We start from the raw sequence: 22,574 nt of genomic DNA on the forward strand, positions 1-22,574 counted from the left end.
TGCAGACTGGTGTTTCCCCAGCGTCTATTTAGCCCTAATAAGCCACTTTACCCGTTATGAAGAAATAGCTGTGTTACACAACCAACGTTCTTGAAAAGAAGACTCTGCATCTAGAAGTTTCATTCAAACTTTTTTTTCTTTTTCAGTGCATGTATATAATTGATATAGATGCTGTTTTTACTTTGATCTAGAAAAACCTTGACTTAAAAAAAAACAAACAAAAAACAAAAAAAAAAAAAAACAAAAACAAAAAAAAAAAAAAAAAAAACAAAAAAAAAAACTATTTAATTGAATGTGCTCGATTTGTAAACTTGGTGGAAAATTATGGACGGATCGAGGATTTTTTTTTTCCCGACCCAGGGATGTGAGTGTGATTGTATGGGTTGGAGGTAGAGGTTCCATGCTAACTCATCACAGGAGGCTGATGAGCCACAACGCTCGCCTGAATCGCATTGGTACTTTGTTTATGTCAAAGCAATTTTAACTGTATCCTTTCTCTCTTTCTTCTCAAAATTTCACCATGTATTGCACAAATGCCCGAATCTACCCTAAATGGGTTATAAATAACTGGAATCTATTTAATATGGGGATGTTCAATAACAATATGACTAAAGTGACCTTGCTGTGCTTAAAAAAAAACGACAGTGCCAGCTAGTTAATTCTTAATTTTCATGTGGCGGCCGCCAGATTAGTTTTTTTTAGCGCCTGTCATTGGCTGCAAGAATTAAAAATTTTGGTTAACCAGATAATAGTGCATGATTTACTTCTTCACAATTTTAAACACTCCCCCTCCCCCGCTTGAAAAGTGGGAGGGAAATAACGGGGTGTCCGTCCGTCTAGCTGTACGTCCGTCCGTCCGTTACGCTTTGGGGTCCCATCTCTTATCTACAACTCCTCTTATACCACTGAATGAAATTTAATGAGACTTTCAAAGATTCCTTGTTACATAAAGAGTGCCATTGTGACCTCCTATTTTACTTTTTGATCAGAAACATGTTTCGGGTTTCCCACAGGAAAACTTCAACACTGCGATTTTTCATCTGAAGGGTACCAATCTTTTATCCGCAACACCTCCTATACCACTGAATAAAATTTGATGATACTTTCAGATTCTTTACTACATAATGCCTTTGTGACCTCCTATTTTACTTTCTGATCTAACACTTTCGAGCTCACAGAGCAAAATACGTATTTGCCATTATAATCATATGGGAGGCGAGAGAGGTGTTATTGCGAGGGAGGGTAAACTGTGTTTTCACAACCAAATTTCTTATATATTAGAGGGACCCTAACTGAACATTTTCTAAAGTAAAAGCAACAAAAAATAACTTTCTTCTTCTCTTTTTTGCAAATCCAAAATCCTACCCCCCTCCCCAACCTATGGATCTGCACTGCATTACACTAACATCATCTTACATTTTTATATGTTAAATATGTCTCTTTTTCTTCTAACCAATTTCTGTCAAAAAAAAAATTCTCCAAAGAAAGCATGCAAAAGTACTGTAATGCTTGTCATAATCTCATACCTTAAAAAATCTCCCCCCCCCCAAAAAAAAAATTGGTTTATAGCACTGCAGTACTAGAACATGTATAGAACTAAGGCATTTTTGCCCCTAGATCATTTCTTTTTGTTATACCCTTATGAATAGCTTTCTATAAATTTATTACTAATAAAAAATCCAACAAAAGAAATGTTTATTACATCAGTCTAACAATTTCACTATTGATTGGCCTGCCGGTCCAACATAAGAATTGTTAGACCGCAACGTCACTGCTACGTCACAAGTAATTAATCATCATTCAATATTGGTGTCACGGAAGTAGCCGAAGTAAAGAACTGCAAGTGTTGTTGCCACTAGCAAGGAAGAAGGGAAGAGTATGTTTTGTGATAAATAATTCTTGTGATATAATAAAAATGTAATAAATTTTGTTCTTTCTCAGCTATTGTTTTATATTTACTGATTAAGCCATAATTTTCCATATAAAGTAATTGATAAATAAATATAGTGTGTATTGATTAAATCTTAAGTGAGCACTGAAGGGTATAACAAAACAGACTTGTTATAAATAGACTGGGTATGAGGGCAACATATGATTTGTTGGACCCGAAGGTGAAAATGTTGCCCTTGGCCTGTGGCCTTGGGCAACATTTTCACCTTCAGGTCCAACAAATCATGTTGCCCTCATACCCATTCAATAACTGTATAATGTCTACTCTTGGCAGACACAATGTGTAAATTATAATTCATATTATAATACATACTTAGTACATGCACATTTGGTTGAGCTATATCATTGAGGGAGTTTGGTGTCACCCACATGGAAGCAGAAACTCTAAATCAATATCAAATGCCTCAATCTGCAGACAGGTATAAGAAAAGAAATTAAAAATGATTGGACCAGGAATCAAACTCAGGACCCCTGCACCACTAGTCAGGTGCTCTACCAACTGAGCTACCTAGGCTGATATCCAAGATCCCATTACACGTTTTCCATTGTTGCTTTGAGGTTTGCAAATTAAAGATGAAGATGCTACAAAAGTGTTTTTGGCTAACGTAACTTTCCAATGTGAACAAGAGCAGTGCAGAATTAAAAACATTGACTGAATTTGAATTTTATTGCATATACAACAACATATGTACAATCCTTTAAATATACTCTAAAAGATAAAAAAAAGAGTTTAATTGTTCCCCCTCAACAAAACAGAACAATCCATCAGTTTTGAAATCAAGATGGTGTGTCTGTAATTTCTGAACACTAGAATTTTTAAGATTGTTTCTTTGAACTTTGAATGCATTCTCAGATGGTTTAGTATCAATAATGATCGAAGAAAAAGTAGTCATTAGTTATATATCACAAAAACCTCAATGATTAGATAACTTCGGACATTCAGCTCCAAGGAAATTACGAGGTTGGACATATCCATCTTGTTTGTCCCTAAAAGAGAAATATAATGAATTAATAAAAACTTCAAATTAATAGAATACTTATTTAGATTCTTTATAGCTGTACAGAGTATGTATAGCAAAGTCTTCTATGAAATTACATAAGTTTCTTGGAAATTGCAACATCAATGCAAAGTGTGATGGAAGGACAAATGGAGGGACCAAAGATGGTTATGATAAACACTGTCTGCCCCAGTCACTACAGAGTACTGCAGATGATATTCATAACTGTTCTGTCATTATGTGTATGTCATAACTATTCCTTATAAAGCAATATGAGAAAGTACTGAGTTTTAGACCATCAATTTTAACACATTTCTTATTAACTGATTTAATAAAAATAATAAAACAAATATAGCCTTTTGATTTGGTTCAATCCTTAGATATATTTTATTTTGTTTGTGTTTAACATCCCTCTCAAGAAATTTTCAAACATATGGAGATGCAAGCACTTGCCTGTGGAGACCTGCAAATTTTGACCTATGCTCGGGACTCAGGGCCATTGAGCAGGGAAACCCTCAACATAAGGATCAACTCCTTATGCCGCAACTCTAAAGCAGACACTCTAACCAAAGCACCACACAGGCGATCCCTAGATATAGAGAACTTAGACAAAGCAAACTGACCTTGCACTTTGTGTTTGGTGGAAATGCTTTTTCTAAGGTCTATATATCCTGGGACTGACCTCATCAAAAGGATATATTTGTAAAGTATTCAGTCTATATACTAATCCCTGGAATATATATACCCCCACATGTATGATGCATAAATACATGTTATACTTACACATGATATTTGAGGTAATTACAGACTTCATTAATTTGTTGCTGTGTAATTTCTCCATCAATCTGTGCTAGGTAGGTGTAGAGATCCTTAAATAATGGGAAGGGGATTCTAGAGGGGCCGCCCTCGGGATCGGCTGTTAAAATCTCGCAGATTGTCTTCATGGCATCTGTAATGTTCTGAAAATGAAAGGTTAATGATTGAAAACATTTTTTAAGGAATTATTGTCCCTGACTTAAATCATAAATCTAGCTGTTATAATCATGTATATTATTTGTTCTAAGAATTAAATACTGTGACTTTTTGAACATAATTGAATTAATCTAAAGATTCTTTAGTTTTACATAAAATGCCTATCATCAGTAAAAAATTTTTTTTAAAAATGATTTAACATTTTATGTAGAGAGAACTTCAAGTAATGGACTAGCTAGACCACACCTTGATTAACACACTCTAGCTATAAAAGTAGGTACAAGACAATTACAAACTTGTCACTCAGGTATTCTTACCTCTCCTAGTGCTGAAGCACAGAGGGCAAAAAATTTATTCCATTCAACCTCTCCCCCAAAACTCCCTATCCTGACCAGGTCGTCAAATTGTTCTTTGGGGAGAGCTAAATCTGCCCACTTCTCCTCGATTAAGCTTAATGATACTGTATTCTTTGGACCAAGCTGCAGATATCAACAAAATTGGTTAAATTTGATATTTACAGAAACATTACCATATCCTATTTAGTTTATTTATACTATGATATGACTGTAAATTTTGTCAACTTGAAAGAAAATTGCTTAGATTTTAATATATTGTAAATTTATGTTGTTTCACAAGTTTTTTTTTTTCCTTTCAGATTTATAACATCATTCTTAAGTATATGTACATTGAAAAAATAATCATGAGTTCAATTCCATAATAAACACCTTTGTTGATATGTCATTCTGTGATTGTTAGTTTTCAAACACTTGTTTCATTTATAATAATGACATATTGTGTGATTGTGTCCTCTCAATTGTTTCCAAGAATGTTTCAGGACATGAGTTAAACACAGGCATTTATCAGTGAAAACAATCTGTGAACACTCGCAAATTATGTCTGTGATAAGTTTTTGAAGAAAAAACATTTCATATGTGGTAAATGAATACAAATGGCCAACCTTGGAGTCTACGAAAAAATGTTCCACCTATATCATCAAATTGGAATTAAATCATGATTAGGAGGGATGGAATAATGGAAAAGGAGTAATTTATTTTGCTAGTCAATAAATGCATTAATTTGTTGTGCTCAAGATTAACTTTAACATAAATCATCAATTTAATGTTTGAATTATAAGGCCAAACATATTAAAATGATACAATACATGTTCAGGAATCTGACAGATGCAATTGAAATTTCATGGAATAAGCTCAGAAATTAATAATCAAGAACAATATTAATACATGGATATCACGAATACTGAGGAAAATGAAATCATAACTACATGTAGATGTATTAACTTTGTATATATTTTCCTTCTGAACTGTTCCATACCTGCTTATTTAGCACCCTCAAAAGACCTGGGGTAAGACCTGTATCTGTTTTCTGTGTGGCCACAGGCATTTCAAGTCTCTCTTTCACAGGGGGTGTCTCTCCTTTTGCCATGTCTTTAAAATAGCTATAAAATATAAACAAATATCTCGTCATTCATAATGTTATTCTTCAAGTAGGTATCCATATGCACACTTCTATGAGAGTATTCAACAAAAAATTGAGAGGGGAAGTAGAGGGACTTACATGTAACAGTATATCTTTCAATATTTTACAAAACTGGCGAAGTATCTGCCTCATCGACTTCCAACATCAATATTACTTTTGTATGTATTTAAATCAGACTTGCTTGATTTGACTTTGTGTTTAATACAGTACTTATTTTTAATTCTGAAATAACTTACGCAGCAGACCATGCCAAGACATCTTTTGGTTGAGTGCGGATTGCCGCTTTTGTGAATTGTTTCAGAATATCCGGTAATGATGGTGGGATATTTATTTGCTGCGAGCAGTAGTAGGGCTCGTCTGGATTGGTAGGCATTATTAAGTCTGAAATTAAGATATCAATGGTAAATGTATAATTATATACTTTCAGACAGTTTAATATACATCCTATCTATAGTCAGGTATCCAAATTTACTGACGCACCCTTAATTAAGGAATGACTCTAATTCTTGGCCAGATTATCGAGTATAATATGGTTTGGGTCAGTTTACGCTTTATAATCCGCGAAGCGGATTATAAAAAAGCGTAAACTTACCCAAACCATATTATACTCGATAATTTGGCCAAGAATTAGAGTAATTACTTATAATTTAATTTTAAAATAATTATTCAACTGGGGATGTAAAATTGTGTTGTTTTTATGAGTTCAAATTTACCGCGCAATAATACAACCGTAGTAACGGAAGTGATGTTAAGCGAGGGGAGGTAAAAACTGATACATAGATCTAGCAGCCATGATGCTTGTTTACACGAGGTAAGATCGAGTAACTGTTTGAAATTAAAGGTACATTCATTAAATCTGGAATTTTCCATGAATCCCAAGGACTGGAAATGAGGGGATTGATGGAAACAGATGATTATGCTGGTTGTCAAGGGGGTGTGTCCCCATACCAAACCAGATTATACAAAATGTTATGCGTTCCTTTTTGGAAATCAACCAATGAGAGGCAAGAATACAAGCAAAATTAAATTATTGGGTAAGAGAAAGAGATACAAGTCATAATAAACATGATAAGGACACAAGCTTAATAGTCAGTCTGTATTATAATCACTTATCAATTCATTTTAAACTAATTCATTTTCGTTCTTCAATCAAAATTTTGCAAATTAATCCTTTGTGCTTCATTCAAAAAATGTTTTGGACACTTCAAATAAACATTGATTTTGTAAAGAGGGGTGCATTCAAGAAGACAAGTAAGATGACAATCTTGAAGCAAAAATAAATCAAGAAATGTCTTAACCAAATCAACATTCAGCAAAAGAGAAATGACACGGGTATCAACAGCAACAAATATCTTGTGAGATTCAAGCACTGATCAATGCGATTTTCTAACTTTTTGCCACTCTACATAAGTATAAACAAGCGATAAAATCCATTTGCGGATCAATATATCATAAAAATCAAAACATTAACGTTTAAATACTCACTTTATGTTTGATAAAGGAAAATCACAGCTTCCGTCAATTTTTTTTCAAAAATACAGTTGCAACCGGAAGTAGGTTATGTTGTTGATAGCAACGACATGCGCATGGTAAATCTTCGTCACTAAAGCGCTTAAAAGTGAGGATCACGTGACATTTTGTTGGTCAACACTGCGTTGTGGTCGTCTGCTGACAAGAAACTGAAAAGAAAGAACCGATTTTACAGACTTAAAGAAGTAGTACATACGAAGGTGCAAGTGTTTATAAGGTATAGACAGTTCTTCTGTCAAATACTGAGCTCTTTCAGTTTCTTTAAAAATATTGATGAAATCAAATGTATGTTCAAGTAACATGTTTTCCATATCCAGCAATCTTTTCCACTAAACGTCTAAAGTTTGAGTTATAAACAAGCAGTTCTAAATAGCTTGAATTTCAGAGCAGTTTTCACATGTTTTTTGTGTGATATAGACGTGGGGTCCGACCATCTCAAACTTGTGGCATGTAGATCTATTTGTACTGTGGTAGATGGATTCCTATTTTCAAAAAAAGTTGGCTCAAAATATAGGCCTAGTAACAATTTACATTATCACATGCCGATGGATTTCTCTTTAATTGGAATGAAATGCTTTGCATCCTTCACAGTACAATACATTCCATATAATTTTGTTCAGTAGACATTACGGTTCTTTCCAATTGGGATACATTTTGTGTTTGTTTTCATTTGCTACGTTTAGTCAATTAACATTTTACATGCTGATTGACAAGAGGAAGTTGATTAGAATGTGTTGACTATTGAAGATTATTTTACGAACTATCAGTCCTCAAAAGTATACAGTAGATATTTTTCAAACTATCAGTCCTCAAAAGTTTACGTTTACTGTTTTTAGAACTTAATTATGCAGAGTAACATGTTTTTACCTATGCTAAATCTATCTGAATAACAATCCAGACTGAAAGATGAACCGAACCTAAAGACAGAAGTGAAAATTGTAGCACCCTGTATCAAACCAAGAAAAAATACTGTGGTGAATCGTGGTTAACCGTTTCAGTCTTACCAGTACTCATTGTGAAATGTATGCATTGAAGCCTTAATTTAAAATAGTATGATTTAATAGTTTTAACCATGCATGCTGAATTATTACCAGTCAGTTACTAGCTAGGTTATCTAGCTCATGGATCAACCAGTCTATGCGAAAGTCACCAGACCGTCGGTTTTTACCGTTAAAATTTAGGTCGGGTCGGACTCGGTAAAAAATTTCAGTATACTGTGAGGACCAAATGTCCGATAAAAAAGAAGGCCAAATAAATCTAAATTAAGAGGTCAAATTCCCCACAAATATCCTTTATTTGACCAATTTAGCAGTAATACCTGAGTAATTTTCATGTATTACAACCCTGTCATGATCGTTTTTATTCTAATTCGAATTTCCTCTGTCAAGGATTAGAGATCTTTAGATAACTCATCCGTAGATTTGGTTTGGAAAATATTTAGATAGCACATGCGTACATGTAGATTTGGTTGGGAAATTATTTTCAAATGATTATTGAACTTGAGTAACCATAATGAATTGTTTCAGGAAAAATAAATATGCATTGAAAGTGTATATTAAATTTAACGAAATCTTTGTTACACACCCATTCTCAATATAAGAGCACAAATGCCTATCTGATTTAAAAAAAAATAAAGTTCAAGATAACAATTTTTCTATCAATTACCTTTGAAAGAAAGTATCTGAAGATTTTGTTACAAGATTTTTTTTCATCAAATTTAAATACATGAAATAATGACAAGACGGTAAAGTAGAGGGTGATTTCATTCAGAAATGTAGCTGGAAATGTACGTTACTCTTTCTGCAATGTCCAAAAAGATATGTCCAAAAAAAATGTAGTCATTAAAATCACAATTGGAATATCTCATCTTAACACCAGCACATCCTACCAACTCTGTCAGCAACATATTCTCTCGGCATACGAACATGCGTTTGATTTTTCCTTTCAAAAAACAAAGGTTACTTTTTGATCCAGATGTATAGAAATTTTTTATAATGTATGCTTTAAATTCTTCTCTCTGTTTTGATTAGAGCGATCAGTTTGGAATTTTGTCATTTTCTATAGATACTGGAACTTAACATGTACATTTAGTAAAATTCTATTTTGTAGTTACTGTCCTTTTTAACATATATCCATGTCGATTTAGAAAACTACGTAAATATAACGTACATTTCATTATTTATTTCTGTTTGATAAAAAGCTTAAAATTCATCGAACATTTCATCGTTTTGCGTCAGTTTATTCCAAAATAGATTCTGTATGTAATCACATTGTGTTATTTGTCACAATCACCACTATAAAGACACGGTTGCCTCAGAATATGAGTAGGTAATGTACATTTCAAACTTGTAATAATATGTAAGTAAATATTGAAAAAAAGCAATTATTGACATAAAATCATTTCAATGAAGCGTTTTAAAGCAGTAATATAAGAAATCATAATGTAACAAACGAGGTTATTTGTCATTAACTACATGAATGTCACGTCACTTCGGTAACGTTCATTTCACATATTATTGGGGAGTCCCCTCCACCTCAGTTCAACCATTCTTTTGTGCTGTTTCGCTGAAATTGACACCATTGCCTAGTTAGTTCTACCTGTGGGCAAGGGTACAGACAAAAACAAATAAGAGTAAGACATATTTTGCTAGGATCCAACAAATGTTCGTGTTTGGCCATTGAAACTTAACATAAATGATCAAAATCTATTCCGAATATATCCATCCACAGTCTTGTTAACAATTTCATTAGTATGCTGCAACATCGTTTGTCAAAACACAAACATACGTGCTTTTCAGCAGATCTGGAAAAATATAACCCAAAATGCAATGATTCAAACAAAACTGAGTATTGTGTACCTTTCAGTATTTGAAATGTACGTGACCGTCTTGTGTTTTTTTTTTGTTGTTTTTTTTTTTTTTTTTTTTTACCAATTATAAGCCTGTGCATACCTTGTTTTAAATTATCAACAACAATTAAATGAATATTGACGAAAAGTCGCATATTAAAAGTAAACAAACTGCAAAAAGGTTGCCAAAGATGAATTAAGATGCTTAGAAATAAACTTTCTAGCACGTGGTAAAAGTCTACCACATTTACGAGGAATGGAGTGCAATGGCTTTATGTGGTCAGTTGTTAAATGGATTGTAACGATAATTTTGTTTCGCTCGTATAAACGCAATTCATTGACTAAACTTAAAAGAAAATGTCAGTTAGAAGTACGCAAAATGTACGTTACCATACGTAACGTACATTTCAAATATAAAAATCAATTCTCCTCCACAAGCGTACGTTACACACGCAATATATTGATATTATTTGAACTTGCATATCATAAGAAATGCATCATACAGGTTTCGTATTCAGAAATACATATCAGGTATCTAAATTATATCACATATAAATGACCTTAATATAATTTTTTTCCTCAGCAGAAAGGTTTCTTTTCATTAATTTTTGGGATTTAGCCGACCTCCAACCTTTGAAACTTTCCTTTGTGTACACATTCGAGTGTGTGAAAGTATGAGAATACATGAAGATTCGTGCGAGATTCGCTGAATTCGAATTTCATGGTAACGTACGTTTCAGTCACGTACATTTCGAATGACTACTTTTCATGTAAAAAATAACTTTTAATTGTGTTAAGCAAAACGTCTTTGCCAGTTTACAGGGTACAAGGGGTTGATTACTCAGGGGTGTCTCATATTTTCTACTTAATATATATTCTTAACGGAAGGATATAGGTAACGTACATTTCTTTCTTATCTCTACGATTGAAAATGTCTTTTATTCCGTAAACATAGTTATAAAAGTTGCTCAAATTGTTCAATTTCATGTTACATTATCTAAGTATGAGTAAATAATCCTTTGAAATTTCAAATTTAGCCCATCAATAAATAAAGGAGAAAAGAACTATCAGTTGTATAATCTTTGTCTTTGCTTGTAAATTGGTTGGAATAGAATTAAGCGACAGGGACATTGCACAATAAAAATGATTTATTATCACAAAGAAAATGTATTTATTGTTATAAAAAGAAATGTATATGATACAAGGTTTAACTTATCAGAAAATTTTTACTTGAGAATCAAAACTGCATATTACACAGAGGGGATTCAGCATAATATTTGCCTCGGCGACAGTAACGTACATTTCAAATACGCTACTATAGTTGAATTTGGAACTTTTTAAATACCCTTTCAGATCGATAATTATATGAATTCTTATTCATTATTATATGACTATTTATAATGTTGATTTGAAAATTACATCAGTGGTATGTCTTCTAAATGAAAATGAGGCGACATTATTTGAGCCCTTAAATTGAGAATGGGTGTACAGTGTCTTGTGTATAAGTCAAATATGAAGAAAAAAATGCATGCAATTGTATAAGAAGATACCTTTTACAAAGGAAAATTATAAAATAATAGTTAACTTGTCCATTTCACTCTGAATTTATTTAAGGTTAAATGTCACAGTGAGAATTAACCCCATCCCACCCAACCTCTCAATCTCAGTATCATAACGATGTATGGATTTAAAGTAAAAAAAGTCGGTCTGGTAAGAAATTGTTTGGTCTGGTAAAAATCTTATTTTTACCAGACATTTTGTCCTGTAAAAATTTTAAACTTTCGCGTAGACTGATCAAATAACTGGCTGGTCTCAAATCATAGCCTGAAGACATTCAAAACTTTGATTCCAATAGGCCCTTTTGCACATATTGCAAAAAAAATCAACCATTGAATTCAGAACAGTTACTCCAGGATGAATGGTTAAGAAGGGGTAGGAAAGTCATGTGCATTTACAAAAAAAATGCATTGATGAGTAATTTTAATGCACTCTATGAACAAAATTAAAGTTAATCATTTGATAAACAAAATGCCTATAAATTTTGTTATAAACTTGAGAAAAAATGAAAACAAACTTAACAAAATATAGACTTGGAAAAGGTACACAGAATTCACCTTTTGTACATTTTATGCCATTTTATTACGTACATGTACTTCATCAAAAAACAGGTCACAACCAGTGCAGATACAAGACAGTCACTCACAGTAATCTGTTCTTTATGCTGATTGGAATGGCTGCAATATTCATAATGTATATATCTCAAAGCATACATAGAAAAAAAATTGTATATAAAGCATACATCTACCAACTTAAGTGATTTCTCGGAAATACAGTTGACCAGGGACATGTTTTGAATTTGAAAGCGCAATTTTATTATTCTATTCGATCAAGAATGTAAACAGTGCTCACAACAAATCCTGAATATTTTTTAGAAACACTATAGGTACAAAAACTTGAGCTGTTGCTAAAATTACAATTTTTTTTTTAATTTCAGACCCTCGGAGAAATGGCAACTACACAGTGCCAAAGAGAGAAAACTAAAGATGTAAGATGTTCAAGAAATGGCATTGAATATATACATGTGTAATGTATGCAGCAATGTAAATGTTTCCCTTTTAATGTACTGTTGCATTGATCTTGAGAGAACAGACCATTCATCATGCATTCAAGGAAAATGGTGTAAAAATCTCAGAAATTATAAGTGTAATTGATCATGTTGATTATGTGAACTGTTTAAAACTGCTTAATTTGAAATACTGTATACAGGGTTATTTTCGCCCCATCTTATTTTCGCCCTTTCACTCTTGCAAACAATTTTGCTCCATTTTAAATTTGCCCAGTCCTAGTTTTGTTTAAGAAGTTAAACTGTATTCTTTGAATTCACCCCGTTTTAAATTTGCCCAAATGAGGGTAGGGCGAAAGGGGTGAAAATAAAACAAGGGCGAAAATTTCCCTGTATACAGTATCATGTTTTCTGTCTGTTGTGTTTGTCTGTAAAGTTTGATATAAGGTTTGAGATAACTTTATTTTAAATTCAAACTTCAAATTTTGGCTATTAAGCTTTAATGACATTTTGATCATTATAATTTCAACAAAATTGTTTACACTTGTTCACAGGTATATATGTAACCATGATTAATTTTGATTTTAGTTGACAGGGATTTTTCCAAATGAGACTGTGACAGAACAGAAGTCCATACTGTTTGTGAAGAAACTTTTGGCTGTGGCAGTTTCAAACATTGCTTACCTAAGAGCCTTGTTTCCAGAGCATGCATTTGGAGATCGTTCAATTGAAGGTACAGATTAATTCCTTACAAGATTTGATAAAATGCTGTACAAATTTTAATTTAAGATGGATATTTATGGTTAGATACCATCATTTGAAAGGATTGGAAAATAAGAACAACAGTGTAATGTTTTTTATACTTTATCATTTTTCTATCAGATATCCAGTGTTTTCCCTAAGAACCGGCTACTGGCCAAATTGACTGCTTCAATTGACAAAAATGCCGCTTTGAAATAAAATTTTGTGGTTAGGTCCACAGAGATTTTGTTCATAAACCTCAGCCCCTAGCCTGTTACAACTTATCTCTAACCCTTTACTTTGAAATAAAGGGAAAACACTGGATATCACATACAATTTTACTTTAATGCTGTTAAGCAACCACCTGTATAGATTTCTCTAGCACGTACTGGCTCTCCCATCAATGAAAGAAACTTAAGTCTTTATACAATAATACAAATTTAAAATCAATAATACAATTTTAATTCTTATTAATTATTATATAATTGTGTATATTAAGTATTTTTTCTGCAACTGGAACTTAAATTCCTGTACTAACAATCAAAGAAAGCATTTTATTGCTTTTAATGCCATATACCTATAATTTCATTCCAATTAGAGTCCAATGACTGCATTTATAATTTTCATCCTATAGACCTACATTTGAAAACTTTGAGAGATGACAGTGCTTGTCCAGGAGTGTGTAAATTCATACAGTATATGAAAGGATGCTTTGATGCCTTGGACAAGAAATATGTAAGTACATGGAAATGTTGTATCAGAACACTACATGTGTATTGTGATTGTATGATTAAAATGTGCTTTACATAAGCTTGGACAAATTTCAAAATTTGTGACTGCATACCATAGCAGAAATAAATTTATACTACATACAAAATGTCTTTAATTTAAATTTAATAGTACAGTAAAACTCGTTAGTACGAACACGGATATTGCGAATTCACGGATAAAGCGAAGTCGATTTGGATCCCCAGCTATATAAATTTAATGAATTTTTTATACGGTTATAACGAATTACGGATATAGCGATGTAATTTCAAAGGTCCCAGCGACTTCGTTATAACCGAGTTTTGCTGTACTACAATGTATTAGCAGAATGTGGAAGATTTTTTTGTTATAATGTATTTTTTAAATTTCAGCTTAGAATACTTATCCTAGGGGTATGTAACTATTATTATCACTTATTTTCTGAATTCCTGAAAGCTCCCTCACTCTCTATATAAGTATAAAAACACCATAATATAAGCTGTTTTCAGTATCCTAGCTCACAATGATGCTACAGATGACAGTTAATTAGGACCCAGTATTAAGTCATCAATGGGCTGAAAGAATTCAGAATTTATTGCTGAAATTCAGATATAATTGGTTTTATTTTGCAACCAAGTCTTCAGTTTAAGGATATAAATTGTACTTCACATAGCATTTTGAAACATGGGTTGTTTTCTCAAAAGTCTCATATCTTTATTTTGAATAAAAGAAATGTTTCTGAAAGAAAAAAAAGTTTATTTGTTATTCGACAATTCGTGATCATTTGTAAAAATAAGTATGGTTCTACATTTCAGCTCTACCGTGATCCAGAAAACCCTGAGGTAAGTTGATTATTTAAGTATTCTGTATATATACTGTAGAAGTACTTTTTTCCGCGTGGTATTCATTTACGCTATGCGCGATCATAAATATTCCGCGGAAATTTGTTCAAGCGTACTTAATATAAAAGTAAGGTATAGAGTGACAATTTAGAAAATCCGTGTAAATTTTCTACCCGCGGATTAAACAGAAATTGAGATTCCGCGGAATTATAACCCCGTGGAAAAAAGTACGTCTACAGTATGTAATGGTTTGGATCATGGATATCAGCCTGGGTAGCTCAGAAGGTAGAGCACCTGACTAGAGATGCAGGGGTGTGGGTTCGATTCCTGGTCCAGCCAAACATTTTCTCCCTTCCTGTCACAGATTTGGTGCTGTTGACCACCCCTTGAATTGCAGGTGAAAGACCTGCCAGGGGGTAATAAGAACTTGGGTTGTGTCTTCAAGGGCAAAGACAATTTAAGGAGGGAGGAATGTAATGGCTTGGGTTGTTGATATTGGCCTGGGTAGTTCAGTTGGTAGAGCACCTGACCAGTGATGCAGGGATCCCGGGTTTGATTCCTGGTCCAACCATACATTTCCTCTCTTCCTGTTACACATATATATAAACCTGTGTAATATTTCTTTATATTCATTTAAGCATTCTTTATTATTAGCTCACCTGAGCCGAAGGCTCAATAAAAATTTGGTGGCATGTTTTAAAAATCTTCTTTTCAAGAACCACTGTGCCAGGAAAGATGAAACTTATATGGAAGCATCCTCAGGTAGTGTAGATTCAAGTTTTTACAAATCATGACCCCCGGGGGTAGGGCGGGACCACAATGGCCTACCAAAGTATTACAGAGAAATATATAGGAAAATTCTTTATTAAAATCTTCTTCTCAAGAACCACTGTGCCAGGAAAGATGAAGCTTATATGGAAGCATCCTCAGGTAGTGTAGATTCAAGTTTGTTCAAATCATGACCCCCGGGGGTAGGGCGGGGCCACAATGGCTGACCAAATTTTACATAGAAATATATAGGAAAATTCTTTAAAAATCTTCTTCTCAAGAACCACTGTGCCAGGAAAGATGAAGCTTATATGGAAGCATCCTCGGGTAGTGTAGATTCAGATTTGTTCAAATCGTGAGCCCGGGGGTAGGTCGGGCCACAATGGCCGGTCAAAATTTTACATAGAAATATATAGGGAAATTTTTAAAAAATCTTCTTCTCAAGAACCACTGGCCAGGAAAGGTGAAACTTATAGGGAAGCATCCTCAGGTAGTTTAGATTCAAATTTGCTCAAATCATGACCCCCCGGGGGTAGGGCGGGGCCAAAATGGCCAACCAAAATTTTACATAGATATATATAGGAAAATTCTTTAAAAATCTTCTTCTCAAGAACAGGTCATAATTGATCATAGTTATATGGAAGTATCCTCAGGTAGTGTAGATTCAAGTTTGTTCAAATCATGACCCCCGGGGGTAGGGCGGGGCCACAATGGCCAATCAAAGTTTAACTTAGAAATATATAGGAAAATTCTCTAAAATCTTCTTCTCAAGAATAGTAAAGCCATAATTGATCATATTTATATGGAAGCATCCTCAGGTTGTGTAGATTCATGTTTGTTCAAATCATGACCCCTGGGGGTAGGGCGGGGCCACAGTGGACGACTAAAGTTTTACATAGAAATATATAGGAAAATTCTTCAAAAAATCTTCTTCTCCAAAATAGAAAAGCTATAATTGATCATATTTTTTATTGAAATCATGCCCCGGGTGGGGGTGGGGGGCAAAATGGACAACTAAAGTTTTACATAGAACTATATAGGAAAATTCTTTAAAATCTTCATCTCAAGAAAATCAAAGCTATAATTGATCTTGTTTATATGGAAGCATTCTCAGGTAGTGTAGATTCAAGTTTGTTCAAATTATAACCCCCGGGGGTAAGGCGGGGCCAAAATGGCTATCCAAAGTTTTACATAGATATATATAGGAAAATTCTTTAAAAATCTTCTTCTCAAGAATAGCAAAGCCATGATTGGTCATGGGACTACTTTAAGATTTAAACTTTTCAATAATAAACCAATTTCTACTTTTTCCTAGCCACAGTGCTCAGATGAGCGATGTGGCCCATGGGCCTCTTGTATAATATTACTTTGAAGGTTGCTGACTGTTTACAGAAATATATGATTGATCAATCATATGAAGAAATCTATATATTTCTGTAAAGAGTCAATAACAAGCTTATTATATATAAATGATTTATTTTCCATCACTTGGATAGAAATAAATAATTTCTTAAAAAAAAAAATTAAAATGGTTAGGTGTCATCTATATTACTAGATAAAAGTGCTCGCCTTCCAGAGGTGCATGTCCACCAAAATATAGTTGTGTCATATGTTTGAACCAATGAAATTGCAAAAATTCAGTTGAAAAATAATACATGTAATACATTTACTTCTTTACATATTGTTTCATATGATGAAGAGGGATAATATTCATGAAAGACTGCATTAATTTTTTTTTGGAATATTTAATTCAACCTTATAAGATCAATCATTTGGTGATGCTACATGTATTTAACTTTCTTTTGTAGACCTTGATTGAATCCTACACATTCAAGTTCAGCTATGCAGATGAGACAGGAGTAGATATCTACAGGTAAGGAAGCAGGTGGATTTTTTTTTTCTGTTTAAGACGTACAGATCTGAAAAGTTTGAGATACAAACTCTTTGAATATGAATTTTAAGTTGAATTATTTTTTTATTTTGAAAACAAGATTTAGGCACTATAACTTTTGTGGGTGGGGGTGGGGTTAAATAAGGAATGAATACACATTGAAGGTAAAAGACAAATTAAAGTAGCTTAAGTATTCTTATTTGGAATAAGTTTGGTTAAAATGGAAAGTGTGTGTCAGTGATAGAAGTATGTACTTTAGATGCTTATCCCTATTTTGTGGGTACAAGACCTGGATGACTATTATGATTTTCATTTCATTTCCCCAGTCATCAAGATGAGTATTTCAAAATGCTAACCTGCAAGGTTGTCCTTCAAAAACAAATAGTTGTAATAGTTCAAAAAATGCAAGTGCTTTATATTTCAGTTTGTTGGTTAATTATAATATATTAACTTAAAAAATATAAATATATTAAGAAATAACCAAAATATATCAAGTGCCAACACTGCGAGTGAAATCAAGAAAGCCACAATTCGCCTCCTTCGCACAATTGTTGTTTTAACACAAACAATGAATGCCATTCCGGAAGACACTATGCTGACCATGAAGTTGCTATATTATGATGATGGTAAGATTTATTTGGACATCTAAATTATATTTTGTTATTTGTATATTGTAAACAAACTATTATTCGCATCACTCATATTCTGATTTGTCAGTTTCAAATCCATCTGAGATGATTAAGTTTTGATACTGAGGAAATATTTTCTACAACGACAAAGGAAATATATGGTTTGCTGCCATTAATATTTGCAAGTTAAAGTAGGTCGCAAAACTTGCAAACATTTCTACACCCGAATAAAAGTCAGTTTACAGTATTACATTGATTGTTTAAAGTAGGGGCTGACAAAGTCTATTACCTGACACCCTAGATGAATTACAGAGGGGGCAGAAATTTTTGCTGGGCACTAACTCTTGGGCAGGTGACCAATAAGTGGACAATTACAGTGATAGTAATAGTGAAAGGCCCACAAAAATCATCTAAGCATACACCGTCTGGAAAAAAAAAGGATTTAATAAAACAATTCTTAACAAATCAACACTGTAAAGTCATGACACAACCTTGCATATTTTACGTACCTACTGAGGGAGTTTTTTTTAACTGCTAGCAATATTCAAAGCAGCAAGGAATATTTCAACCATGCAGTTGTCAGTGGGCAAGTGCTTGAAGAAATCTATATGTCAGCCCATTAAACACATATTTTCTAAGTTGTTCTTTAATTTGTCAATCTAATTTTGTAGTTACCCCTCCAGAATATGAACCCCCTGGATTTAAGCCATCCACATGCACAGATTTCAAATATGAAGAGGAACCTGTGACCATCAATGTTGGAGATGTTGCAACTGTAAGATTTCTCTTGTAAAAGTTGAAGGGTTGTTTAAAGGGATGTCGAAACATTTGACAAATAGAAAACAATACATTTCTAATGCACTGGATTTTCTGCCATGTAAAGAAGGTGTAAAAACAAGTTTTATTCCTAATTGTACATGTAAATATAATTGAAATACTTGATAATAATGGCTTATATATACTTTATTATGCATGTTGCCTATTTTACTAGCCTTTCCACAGGTATGTTTATCTGTTGATATTATATTTTTGCAGATTTTTGTTTATTTTAGAACAAATTTATGTTCATTTCATCTGAGCCAAAGGCTCAATCAAGTGAGCTTTTCTGATGGAAATTTGTCTGACGATTGATTAACTGTTTATTGTATGCACAAGTATAATTATGGAAGTTTGTTTAAAACATTTTTATATATTCGCTATATATGCTTCTCTACAATAGGTACAGTACCAACTTTAACTTAGCTGTCTAAGAGCTTTCTTGGATAAAGCTAATTGGAATTTTATAGTTGAAAGATTGGACGGGCACTCTACCATAATATTTGTTAAAGATATGAAAAAGCTCTGTGTCTTTTAAAAATAGCAGCTTCTGTATATTGGGTAATTTTAGATGCGAGATAGCTGTTGAATAAACAATTTTCATGTGGGTTTCATTTAAGGCATGAAGAGATCTATGAATTCATATCCTCCATGAAATGAAAAATTTCAAATCTTGTATCAGCTCAAACACTTCTCAGGCCAAAATCTATTCCTTATGAACTAGTAGCTTGTCCTAAAACTACAAAAATAGTAATAAATTTGGGGCAACCTAAAAAGAATTTTTTCTTCACCTGTTCATTATTTTTAAAAGAAATGTAAAACATGTGAAAGGAATAGAGTGGTCCATGGGCCTCTTGTTTTATTTATTTCCCACTGAGAATGAAGAACAACTTTTTGTAATGTTAATGCAGAATTATAAAGTCTAAGATTATAGATGCTGTTTATGTTAATTTACACAATTCCTGTATATTACAAATCAGGGCATTTAAATTAAATATAAAATCTACTTTAAAATTCACTATATATACTTTATAAACAAATTGTTTATACGTATATATAACATTTGGATATATAGTGTCAGAAGTAAATTCTGCTGAATAAGGTCCCTATATGTCTTTGCTTAATATCTGTTTTTTACTGTATAAAGTATAAGTCTGCATTTACCAGTAATTTGCAAAAATATTTAATTTTCTTTGCAGATACTTTTCTGAGTCTGGTATCTTATTTCTTTTACAGAATTAAAATGAGGGTGAAAACAAATGAAGCAATGTTTGACATCAAGGAGGAGGAGACAGCTGAGATGAAGACAGAGACTGAAGTTCACACTTTATGTAAAGTAGGCTTCAAACACTGTATTGAGCTAGACATCTAAAGAGCATCAGTTTTTCTTTAGATTCTTGAGCAACAGATAAATGTAGTTGAGAATGTTAATTTACTTCCCAATGAATGAATGCAATTGCCTCAGAGGTCACTAGTTATCTCTCAATTAGATGAATGATTACAATTATCAATAACATATTTTTATGTAGGTAATGTTAGTGTTATTATCATATAATACAATATACATATACAATAACGCAAAGTTAGAATAAACCTTAAGAAACTTGAATTGCACAATTGAATACAAATATTTACCTTAATACATGCAAAGCATTTCTAAATTCTTTCAAGGACACTAAAAAAGATGAGAAGATAAAGAAAGATGAATCACAACCAACTCCAGTGGTCCCAACAGAAAGTCCAGAAATTCCAGGTAGAAGACTGATTAGATACTGACCTACTGAAAATTAGACATCTGAATGTCTGTGCTGATGACCAAGATCTTTCATCTTGTTGAAATTCTCAAAACATCAGACCAGGAAAAAAATGCCAAAAATCATCAAACTGTTTATCATGATGCTTCTAATGGAAGCCATGAGATTTAATTTTCCCTCAGTATTTTGAAGTAAAAATAATTGATTTTAAATTTTAAAGAGTAGTTTAATCTCTAGTGCAGATTTTCTCATTCTTTTTTTTTTTCTGCAATGGACAAACAAATATCAAGTTTTAATGAATTCATACAAATTAAGTCCCGATATTTTTGGCTAATCATAGTGATAAGTGAGCCATTGAGATGTAGAAGTATGAGCTGATGGTTGAGGAAGGTTTATGATTTTCTAATAAATTTTCTTGATTCTCTTTAAGTTGGAAATGCTTGAAGATATTATATAATATGCATGTTTTGTAGGTTCTGATGGTAAAGCAGTTGAAATGCTTGGCTCTGAAATGAGTCAGATGACAGAAACTGAGGAGGAATTTGGGGTCCGATGTCCATGTGGTTGTAATGAGGTCAGTGAATAACAACACTGTGAAGATTGTCTGTATGTATTATAAGAGATTTTGTAACACTCATGTAACATACCATTCTAAATTGTAGGATGATGGACTGATGGTGTTATGTGCCATCTGCAAGTACTGGCAACATGGGCTATGCTTCTGTATCAAGGAGGAATATGAGGCCCCAGAACACCATGTGTGTGATGTCTGTGCTGATGTTAGTATGAAATGACATTTATTCTCTGACAATTAATTTAGCCATATAATGCCATAAAAAGCATGACTTGTAATATGGCAATATACTGTAATTAATGGGAAAAAATGAGATACTTAATCTTATTTTGTTTTCACAGAAAGATGATCCTATAAAGCAGCCAACAGATCCCTATCTGTACAAGCTGAGTCCTATAGCTATTCAGGTGAATACCTCTAACCAGTAATTATAATATGTTATTTATAGAGTTATATCAGTGATGAAAGTCAAATGTGGAATTGCTTTAATACCAGTTAATTGCAATTTCTGATGAATAAATCACTGGTTGATCCTATTACATGTATTTAAATTAAAGTGATAGAGTCGGTATCCATGTTTGTATGTGTGATTCATTTGAGAAATAGGATGGTATTTTAGCCATAAATATGGCAATTATGTAATTCAAAACTAAACTTTTGATCTAATGGGAAAAATGGAAATGAAGTCCATCATAATGCAGTTTGGCAATAATAGCTTCAAGGACCAATACTCAGTGGGCATGAGCAGAACATGGTTCACAGATATAAATTGGATTATGAATAGAATTTTAAGCAGGTTTTATGCACCAGCAACAATAATTTGAATAATGTTTACCTTATAATTGCTACACACATTCATATAAATTAAATATGCAGGTAGTGAGTAAATGCATAGTGGTAACAAGTTATTACACTTTCTATTACTATATTTATTTAGTATTGATCATCCTTATATTGAGGTACCAAAGCAGCCTAACATAATGCCTAGGATGCCCAGGGCTTCCCAACCCTTCTATTTAATTTCTTAAAGTATTCTGTGATTCAACAAAAAATTTCAAAAAGTCCTTTGTTACCCTGTTCTTTGGGCAAAATGATACAGTAAAACTTGGTTATGACAAAGTCACTGGGGCCTTTGAAATTACTTTGCTATATCTGTAATTTGTTATCCGTATAAGGAATTCATTAAATTTATATAGTTGGGAATCCAAAATAATTTCGCTATATTTGTGAATTCACAATATCGGGTTTGTACAAGTTTTGCTGTAGCCCACTTATGCACCTTTTTATTTATCTTAGACAACATGTCTGTACAGAAGAGCTCTGATGGCAGCTACTGAGTCCAGCAGAGTTGTGGCACCAAGTCTGGCTAGAGGCTGGGGGAGTAGAAGTAATATTGCACATGGACTCATTGACAGAATGGAAAAAGAAGGATATGTGAAGAATTCTGGGAAAGG

General features: G+C 32.9%; 2 protein-coding genes across 2 annotated transcripts; one reads left to right on the forward strand and one right to left on the reverse strand.

The window, feature by feature from the left end:
* Positions 1 to 2,598: 2,598 nt before the first annotated feature.
* On the reverse strand, positions 2,599 to 6,994 carry LOC134265231 (ropporin-1-like protein). The gene is made up of 6 exons (XM_062747480.1): positions 6,903 to 6,994; positions 5,654 to 5,798; positions 5,253 to 5,376; positions 4,238 to 4,399; positions 3,732 to 3,907; positions 2,599 to 2,937 (listed from the first exon to the last, which is right to left on the reverse strand). Exons 2-6 carry the CDS (start codon positions 5,788 to 5,790, stop codon positions 2,865 to 2,867), a joined length of 672 nt encoding a protein of 223 aa, XP_062603464.1. The 5' UTR covers positions 5,791 to 5,798; positions 6,903 to 6,994; the 3' UTR covers positions 2,599 to 2,864.
* Positions 6,995 to 7,048: 54 nt separating this feature from the next.
* Positions 7,049 to 22,566, forward strand: LOC134265230 (HORMA domain-containing protein 2-like; the record flags this gene model as incomplete). Its single annotated transcript, XM_062747478.1, has 15 exons — positions 7,049 to 7,147; positions 12,290 to 12,340; positions 12,947 to 13,091; positions 13,734 to 13,834; positions 14,239 to 14,259; positions 14,662 to 14,688; positions 17,265 to 17,329; positions 17,822 to 17,973; positions 18,648 to 18,760; positions 20,027 to 20,128; positions 20,464 to 20,545; positions 21,020 to 21,120; positions 21,209 to 21,325; positions 21,462 to 21,527; positions 22,417 to 22,566. Coding segments are annotated over exons 2-15 (1,281 nt in total), but the record flags the coding sequence as incomplete, so codon positions are not given.
* Between the last annotated feature and the right edge of the window lie 8 nt (positions 22,567 to 22,574).

This window comes from Saccostrea cucullata, unplaced genomic scaffold, assembly GCF_032062105.1.
Source record: "Saccostrea cucullata isolate Sc308-1 unplaced genomic scaffold, CSIRO_AGI_Scuc_v1 ctg10769, whole genome shotgun sequence".
NCBI classification, from domain to species: Eukaryota; Metazoa; Mollusca; class Bivalvia; order Ostreida; family Ostreidae; genus Saccostrea; species Saccostrea cuccullata.

What these genes read in the sequence shown, in the direction of transcription:
- LOC134265231 (XM_062747480.1), bottom strand. Translation starts at nt 5,790, where the DNA reads ATGCCTACCAATCCAGACGAGCCCTACTACTGCTCGCAGCAAATAAAT. An exon ending in GTGCTTCAGCACTAGGAGAG is followed by an intron (nt 3,908 to 4,237) that starts GTAAGAATACCT and finishes TTTCATTTTCAG; the next exon opens with AACATTACAGATGCCATGAA. An exon ending in AATTACCTCAAATATCATGT is followed by an intron (nt 2,938 to 3,731) that starts GTAAGTATAACA and finishes TTTCTCTTTTAG; the next exon opens with GGACAAACAAGATGGATATG.